Genomic DNA, 9,017 nt, shown 5'->3' with positions numbered 1-9,017 from the left:
GCCGGAGCGCTCCTACAGGCCCCAGGAAAGCCCCGAAAGGGGAAATACGCACGGAGGAACGTAAGCCTACTGATGTAGTACACCTTGCCATTAGCTTCTTTGTAAAAGGTTTATTGATTGTCCGTCACCTGAAAACAGCACCGAGCAGGGAGCATAGGCTACGCAGCATCCTGTGGATTTATCCTGCCTCTAGCAGAGCAGATGTCCAGGCCAGTTAACTGCTGTAAACTAGCTAAAAATCTTAGCACCAACCTGATTTATCAGTGCTGAAGGCCAGCACTGCAGAGCAGTAACCAAGTCTCTCACCACAACTGGAGAAAGCCAGCCTGAGTCATGTATAACGTATAACATGTACATCATGAACATCATGACCATTTCATGAAATACTGCTTAATCTTAAACCTGTTTGCTGAGAAGCACCTCTGAGCACAGCCAGTGTGGCTAATCTGAGGCACATTAGCCAGAAACTCACTGGCGCACCTGCGAGGAACTCAATTTCTGGTGCCAGAGCCACCTAAGATGGCACCTCACTCATTTAACTCAGAGCTGAAAATCATAAATGATGAGAAAGGTTAAAAACTCAAACCAACAGCATTGGTGTTGGTTTTGGAATGAAATGATGTGATTTTTGCTTCTTGTGTTGAAGCAAGAGATCCCTGTCCAGAGCAAAAATGGAGCCAGAAGAAATGACGTCAAATTATAAGCAACCTGTTGATTAGGTAAGGAAAAAAAAGGGGGGGATTTTTACCAGCGAGTAGTTACGTACCTGTATTTAACACTATATATACACAACTCAGTCATGTTGTAAAGGGAGATTCTGTTGCTGAACACACCCAGTCTGTCCACGTGTAGCTGATTCCATCCATAGCAAGGGAGTAGGTTCAGCTGCGCAAACAGTTTGTCTACACACTGTGGCTTGGAACAGAGATGTGCTTATTTGAAGTCAGTAATTATGCTGCAAAAGGTGCTTAGAAATGCACAAATTTGTCTCTATCTCTTAATATGGGAACTGAAATCTCATACAGGTTACTCATAAGAGTACAAGACAACAGCCATTTCCTTTATTTGTATTGCCACTCTGTGATGCAAATCTAAAGGTACATTCACCTATTGTCTTCCTAATCCAAGTTTTCACAACTCAGCAGTTCTGAATAAAATGTTTTTCCTTAGGGGTAATTCCTGTACTCCCAAGACCTGGTATTAATCTATTCTATAGAAGCAAGCGCATTGCAGTAAGCAAAGCAAGTAAGAAGAGAACTGGGTACTAAAGCTCTGGAAAAAGGAAGTCTAGATAGATTTAAAATAAGAGAAGTGTTTTAAAATAAGATTAATTTGAAAGAAAAGATGCCGTGTCACAGCTAGTCACAGGCATGCTCACAGAGCAAGACCTGCATGAACAAGTACCAGGAAACCAGACAAGACAGAGAAGTTCCAGAACTTAAGGAGACATACCTGGTAGATTTGCTTTAAAAGGGTACATTATTGAATAGCCACACTCAGCTATCCTGGTGAAATCCTAAGCAGTTTCCCAAGCATCTAGGCTTTTAAAGAAAAATGCTTTCAAAATGATATTTAAAGTATAATTATATAATTCTTATAACTCAATACTGTAATGGAAACATTAACTCATTAGAAACCCACCATAGTATTAGTCTGTAAGTCCACAGTTTTGTAAAATTGTCTCCGTAGCCCACTCGTGTACATGAATTGCTCTAAAGCACGTGATTCCCACCTGGAAATCCAAATAAACAATTACTTCTCTAATCCCATTTCCACCAAGAAAGCTATGCAAGGCTCAGGTGTGAGCAGTTTGTAATCATTAACAATGCCACTTCTTTCCTGGAGAACATGGGCTGCACTGTTATCGTCAGGACACTTCTGCACCTGGATACAATCAGTTCACAGGTGAAGTGTGTTTAAAGCTGAGCCTGAAAGGGAGATGGGGAAAGGGTTAGAGTTGTAGTAGATTTTCTAGTAGCAACGGAGGCAAATCAAGAGGTAAGACTTTCTAGTTTTACTGTTGCTTTAGTGGGCTATCATAGTGTGAAGGCTGTGTATATTTAAGTTTTGTGATGTATTTTAAAAATGTGTAAATAATCTAGGAGTTGCCCTCTGTTCTTGCATTGTTACATTTGCTCTGTGAGCACAATTTCTGAGGTTAGAAGTCTTTGGCTTTGATGTTGTTGTTTTTTTTTTTTTTGATTATGTAACTAATACTGCTAAGTAAAAGACCTTATCTCTGAGAAATAAGCTTTTTTTTTTTCCTATAGTGATATCTGAAAATGGATATATTTAAGGACAAGCAGGGGCCATGGATATTATTTTTTCTCACTTTATTGAGTATACCCAAATTAGAAAAAGAAAAATCCAAGTTTCTTGCTTCATTTTCTCTTTCTGAAGTATTTACTGGAACTGAGACAGGATCTTTTTGTTCCTCCTTCTCTCTGAGTATCTGTGATACTTAAACAGGAAGAAGTGAGGGGAAAACCTAAAATAGCTCTTGAGTAATGCTTCCTTTTAAAACTTCCAGTTGCCTTCATTGATCTGCTAGGCTGTGATATCCAAATCTCTTCCTGGTTAATCTATTATTTATTTTTGACCCAGAAGTTCTAACTCCAAAGCTGATTTGCCTTGGATGGTGGCCAGTGATTGTCTAGCACGTGCTCCAATCCTCAGAGAGTGTTATCAGAATTTAGTTAACGTTTACTGTTAGCTCTGCCATTATCACCTGTAATTTGAATCCACCAGGAGCAAGAAAGGAGAGTATATTTACAAGTTACATGCATTTATATAACGTTTATTATTTTAAGATAAAATATATATTGATCTGTGATGAAGTAGACAATAGAAATAGTACAAAATACTTAAATAGACAGTACATATGGAAAGGCAACAGCAGTTTCTGGAGCTCAGTGATGCTACTAAATCTGCACGTTGTGGCATCTGTGAGAAATATTTTCTATTAAATATGATGTTTTGATCTGGTGGATGGTGATTTGACGTCAGTTTATCATGCATTTAATCAGCACATAGTTGAAAATAGCAATACCCTGAAAAACTCAAAATGGTTTGGTGTCCCCTGCAAGTCCATGGGCTGCATCCCAAACGTGCTTTTCACTTTTTGTGGAACTGAGAGTCAGATGTAAGATCTCATATTGGCGTTGGAGTGTCTCAGGTCTGTAGCTGTGTTAATAGGCTGAAGTTCCAGTATGAATTGGGTAAAGTGTTAGAACTGTAGCAAAAGATTTAAATAGCGGAAAGCTATTGAGAATATCACAGAATCACAGAATTATGGGGGTTGGAAGGGACCTCTAGAGATTATCGACACCAACCCCCCTGCCAAAGCAGGTTCCCTACACCAGGTTGCACAGGTAGGCGTCCAGGCGGGACTTGAATACCTTCAGAGAAGGAGACTCCACAACCTCCCTGGGCAGCCTGTTCCAGTGCTCCGTCACCCTCACCGTGAAGAAGTTCTTACGCACATTCGTGCGAAACTTCCTATGCTGCAGCTTATGTCCGTTTCCCCTCGTCCTGTCTCCACGTACCACTGAAAAGAGACTGGCCTCACCACTATGGCCGCCACACCTCAGATATTTATAAACCTGGATCAGGTCCCCTCTCAGTCTTCTTTTCTCAAGGCTAAACAGACCCAGTTCACTTAGCCTTTCTTCAGAGGGGAGATGCTCCAGGCCCTTCACCATCTTTGTGGCCCTCCGCTGGACTCTTTCCAAGAGATCCCTGTCTTTTTTGAACTGGGGAGCCCAGAACTGGACACAGTACTCCAGATGAGGCCTTACCAGGGCAGAGTAGAGGGGGAGGATCACCTCCCTCGACCTGCTGGACACACTCTTTTTAATGCACCCCAGAATGCCATTGGCCTTTTTGGCCATGAGGGCACACTGCTGGCTCATGGCCAACCTATCGTCCACCAGGATGCCCAGGTCCCTCTCTGCAGAGCTCCTCTCCAGCAGCTCATCCCCCAGCTTGTATTGGTGCATGCAATTATTCCTCCCTAGGTGTAAGACCCTACACTTGCTTTTGTTGAACCTCATCCGGTTTCTTACTGCCCAGCTCTCCAGCCTGTCCAGGTCTCGCTGAATGGCAGCACAGCCTTCAGGCGTGTCAGCCAATCCTCCCAACTTCGTATCATCAGCAAACTTGCTGAGGGTGGCCACTATCCCCTCATCAAGGTCATTGATGAAGATGTTGAACAAGACCGGACCCAATATGGAGGGGGAAGATTCAGTAGACTTTGGTATGTTATCATGTGGCAGTAGGTATGACAGATAAGTGTGATTTGTAGACAAAGGGAGGCTTCTGGAGAGAGCTGCTGGTAAAGTGGAAAAGATGTAAAAATAAATAAAACCAAAAAGTTACAGTGATAAACATGAAAGCTTGAATATGATTAATGTATACCTGCGCAATATTTAATCTTATTTCTGTGATATGGTATAGGATATCACTTACATAAAGACCTAGAAAGAATCAAGCAGAGAGAGTGCACATCACTTCTAGAATGTGTGCCCTTGTCATCCCTCAGTATGGCTGTGTAATGCTAGGCTTCCTTCCTTCCTTTACTCTTATGTTGATTGATAGCAAGGAGCATTTTGCAGTAAGCCTCTTGGGTATGTTTAAGATGGTTTCTACATTCTGTGTAGACATTGCCAAAAGATAGCTGCCTTCAATGGAGAGCTATCCAGAGCACTGTGAGAAGTCACTAGCTAACTAAATTGCCTGGCCTATGAAGCTGCTTTATGCAAAAGATAAGGACTGCTCCCAGAGTGTTGTCTGAGCCTTGCGATAGCAGTACACAGCAGTACCTACATACGTGTATTCTCAGAATGTAAGTAGTTGCTTGTAGAAATCATTTACCATGATATGTAGTGGTATAACAATGTAAATGACAAGTGTTAACAGAACCAAAAGGAAACTGCTGCAGTAGGAGAGTCACAGTTACGAGCTGTGATTTCTGGTTACGACTCTAATAATCTACCAGTCTGTTTTTCACAATTAAGACTTAGTGCGGACTGTGATTAACCTGCTCTTTTATCACTTGGCTATCTAGTATCTTGGCCAGCAGTTGAAGGCAGAGGGATGGTGGTGTTGTTTTGTTTGTGTTTTTCTCTTTTTCCACTTGATTTCAGTGACAACATGTTCTTACCAGTCCACTGCACTCAGTCCCCTCTCTTTCCACCTACTCTTGCCATGTTATGATTAATTTTGCACTATGCTCAGTACTTCCTACATGAGTGGGTTTGGTTTCTCTTCATAGTCTTTTGCATATCTGAATCACATACACTTCCAACTGTGTTCTGATGGGTGTAATCATAAAGGTTAGAAGTCCTCTCCAATCTCCCAAGAAACATGGGTTCTTCCCATTACATGTCTGCAGATGTAGAGCCTCAGCAATGTCTCACGCAACTATTGCAAACAGGAGCAGCTATTCAGTACTTTGTTGCTTTTTGTTAAACTTTACTTTTATTGAGCTCAATTCATGAGATTTTTTGGGTTAGGAGTATTGAATAGGATTGATGTGAATTCCCTAGAGAATGCAGAACTCAGCTAATCTGACTCTTTATTACTGTTACTCTGTGCTTTTTAATGCCCAAATAGAGGACAGAGATTCCAGACAGCTGAGCTTCATAGAAATATTTAGAGAAAACATTTCCTCTGCTGTAAAGTTTTCGCCATTTAAAAACAAGGGCTGTTCTGAAAGTAATTTCTCCTATATGATTATGTTGGCTTACGTCAGAGATATACATCTGTAGAGTTTGAACCTTCCCAACAATATTCCATCGCATTTTGTTGCTGTGTGACAAATGGCAGCAGAGGGGCAGTCTGACAACATTGTGTCTGATGTGGAAATGCATATGAAACAAAGGTGTGGAAATGAGTTTCTCCACATGGAGAACTTGCATCTATTGACATTATTGGTGCTTACTGAGCACCTATGGAAACCAAACAGTTGATGTGAGCACAGTCAGAGCTGAACATCAGTTTCAGTGTGGTAGCAACAATGGTGGTAGTGTTGGAATATAACAGAATTTGTGCTGGATGGGTCCCATGAGTGCCAACGTAGGAACAAAAAGAACATCTGCAAATTTGTTAGGGCCTGCTGAGTGAATATGAGGCTGAAGGTGACAGTTTTTGGAATTGAATCATGACCAGTGACAGGGTGTGATGTCACCACTATAAGCCAGAGTCAAAATGGCAGTCCATGCAGTGGCAACATGTGAATTCCCCACTGAAGAACAAGGTGAAGATGCATCCCTCAGTAGGTAGAGTGACCTGCACAGTCTTTTGGGATAATAAAGGGTAATCCTTCTGGATTTCCTGAAACCTGGACAAACCATCAACTCTGACCACGAACTATGTTGTGATACTGACTAAGCTGGAGTATCAGACTTCTGGAGTCAGGCCAGAGATTAAGGCAACCATTTATCTTGCAACATGATAATTCCAGGCTCCGTACCAGTTTGAAGACCGTGGAGTGCATTGTTGATTTTGACTGGACTTCTTATTACACTCACTATATGGTCTGGATTCTTGACTTCTATCTGTTTGTGCTAATGAAAGATGGGCTGTGTGGGCAATGTTTTGCTAGCAGCAATGCCATTATAATGTCTGTAAACTCTGTGCAGGTTTCTACAAGCATGTTCTTGTTCATCACTATTGAAAAGTGTATGACAGCGACAATGTTGAAAAGTAGTATTTTGTAGCTGGGAATATGCTCTATCAAATAGTGTTGTTGTACTCTTTGTATCTGTTGTAGTTTTCATGGAAATAAATAGGAGGTGTTACTTTTGGAGTGACCTATGTGCTTCCGTATTCTGTTTTCTACTATGCACTTTTGGTTGCAAATATTAATCCTCTATCATAATTTGTGCTGTTCTTAGAATTCTGATCCTGGGGTCTCTGGATACATGACAAGTTTTGATGAAAACTTAAAGCTTATATTTAAAAAAACAAAACACAACTATCAGCATTTCAGAAGATGTATCAAATGAGTGTGATTTTTTTTCTTTAAGGCAAATCTTGTGGTGCTAGGAGACTTTATAATAGTGCAAGATTGTGGAGTTAACAGTGAATGGTGAAATAACACCAGTCCCTAATGTGATGGATCCTAATAAAAAGACTTGAAGGGCAGTAGGAATGGCAAGTTAGCTCATGGACTTGGTTCCATAAAACCTCTTATTTACAACCTTTCCTCTGAAGGTATGCAGGCTAGTATCCTTTGCGAGGAAAGTAAATGCTTATAATATATAATTTTCTTATATTATAAAATTCTAATAGTTAAAGCTGCAACATGAGAAACAGTACCAGTGCTAAATTTGTGGTAAATTTGTGTTTGCTGATGAAAAGCAAGAGAACATGTCAGAAAAAGAATAAGAGCAGTGCAACAGATCAGGGATTTGGGAAAAGAAGGGGACCTTTGTCTATTTGTTGCTCTACACAGGAGGGGAAAAAAAAAAAAAAAAGCAATAAGTGATGATAATGGAAGAAGCAGTGTTTTTGTTTCTCTCTTGATTTCCTGATTGGAAGCTAAAACTGAAGGTGCCTGTGTGATAGTGGGGTGTTTTTTATTCTTCCTTTCTCTTTCACTGTTTAAGAGCATGGTGCAGAGGACTCTAAGCTATAAATAAACATCCTGGCACCAAAGCCAGAACTGGTATGACCTCGTAATTGTGTTGCTGTTTCCAAGCACATTGGCTTGGATGCTGTCATGCTTTTATAACCTGCCCTGCTTTAAAGACTAAGGAACCCTATGTAGTGCTATGGCACATTAGGGGTGTGTACTTGTGCAGGCTCAGGGTCTCTGTACTGCTGAGACTTCATCTCACGTATGTGCACGTGAGTTTTCTGACCAGAAAGTGGATTTTCATTGTCTTCAAATGCTGCTATTTATCTAGTCATCCAAATAAGAATCATGGGACTGCTGTTTAAGCCCTTGTGTCTACTTAATGGTGACTCTGCCCAACTTTCAGCATAGTGCTGCCAACAACTGTCTGCCTCCAAAGACACTCCTTAGGTAGCACAGTAAAACAAACAAACAAAAAAACCAACTCAGTGCTGTTTAATTGAGATCAATGGCAAACTTGTTGACCTGTTTGGACATATGGCTGGTGGCTGAGAAAGGATCTCTGCCTTTTCTACAGAATTGGAAATCATCCTAGCATTGGACTCGTGACTGTAAATAGTAAGGCTGAACAGTATTTGTGAAACTGCTCAAGTATTTTCTTCAAAACAGGACTTAGCTTTGCATGCGTTGTATTGCCCTGCAAGAAGGAAAAGTAGACATCATGGTGACATCATGAATGCTTCTGGGTTGGTCCTATTGGAGTTCTGTCTGTGGTCTAGCCAAGTTAGAAAGCTGTTTCTCCATGTGATGCAGATGCTGTTTGTATTCTAAGGAGACAAAACAGAAGTCCGGGGAAATGATGATCAAAAATATGAATGTCGGGAAGAAAGTGAAGCATGAAGAATCTCATTTTTTTTTTTTTTTTCTTCGCAGCTCTTATCACTAGATAAATGTGCATTGCCATGGTATAACTCATGATCTATCTGTACGTGCTACACCTGGGCAGCTCACATGGCCCTGGAGCTCCCTGTGTCTTTCCCTCCCCCCCATCCCATGACAAAATGTTTGAAGGAAGTGGCTGTGCCACTAGGAAAGATTCGTCTGCCACTAGACAATGCTACAGGACCTGCACAACTAGAAATATTAGGCACACTGGTATAGTACTTTTTTTTCTTCGTAACACTTGCCACCATTGACTTCTGCAGATATATTTTCAACGCTTTTGCAATCAGACTTCAGTGTCTTCAGCAGCTAGAAAATGAGCAATGTAGGCTACCTGTGAAAAGTCTGAATAAGTGATTGACTATCATGATGAAAAAATTCTGGCACAGCAGAGAAGATAGAACAGCTCTCCATGTCAGAATTAAGGAGGAAATCCTGTCTTTTCTAGCACTTACTAGATTTGTTTGCCTTATGGAGACCTTATGGAAAGCTTTTT

General features: G+C 40.9%; 1 protein-coding gene and 1 long non-coding RNA gene across 2 annotated transcripts in view; one reads left to right on the top strand and one right to left on the bottom strand.

Annotated features, from left to right (window-relative positions):
• The window catches only part of NFKB1 (nuclear factor kappa B subunit 1), a 60,536-nt gene extending 59,041 nt beyond the window's left edge, over positions 1-1,495 (bottom strand). Inside the window, exon 1 of the mRNA XM_019614811.1 lies at positions 1,453-1,495. Coding sequence (XP_019470356.1) covers positions 1,453-1,480 — 28 coding nt within the window. The 5' untranslated portion in view covers positions 1,481-1,495. The remainder of the gene's footprint in view (positions 1-1,452) is intronic.
• Positions 1,483-9,017, top strand: part of LOC104910733 — a 28,510-nt gene continuing 20,975 nt past the window's right edge. Inside the window, exon 1 of the long non-coding RNA XR_793372.3 lies at positions 1,483-1,998. This is a non-coding gene — a long non-coding RNA (uncharacterized LOC104910733). The remainder of the gene's footprint in view (positions 1,999-9,017) is intronic.

This window comes from Meleagris gallopavo, chromosome 4 (genome assembly GCF_000146605.3).
Source record: "Meleagris gallopavo isolate NT-WF06-2002-E0010 breed Aviagen turkey brand Nicholas breeding stock chromosome 4, Turkey_5.1, whole genome shotgun sequence".
In the NCBI taxonomy this organism is placed as follows: Eukaryota; Metazoa; Chordata; class Aves; order Galliformes; family Phasianidae; genus Meleagris; species Meleagris gallopavo.
The sequence above is the reverse complement of the archived record's forward strand: the minus strand, read 5'-3'. Positions and strand labels throughout refer to the sequence as shown.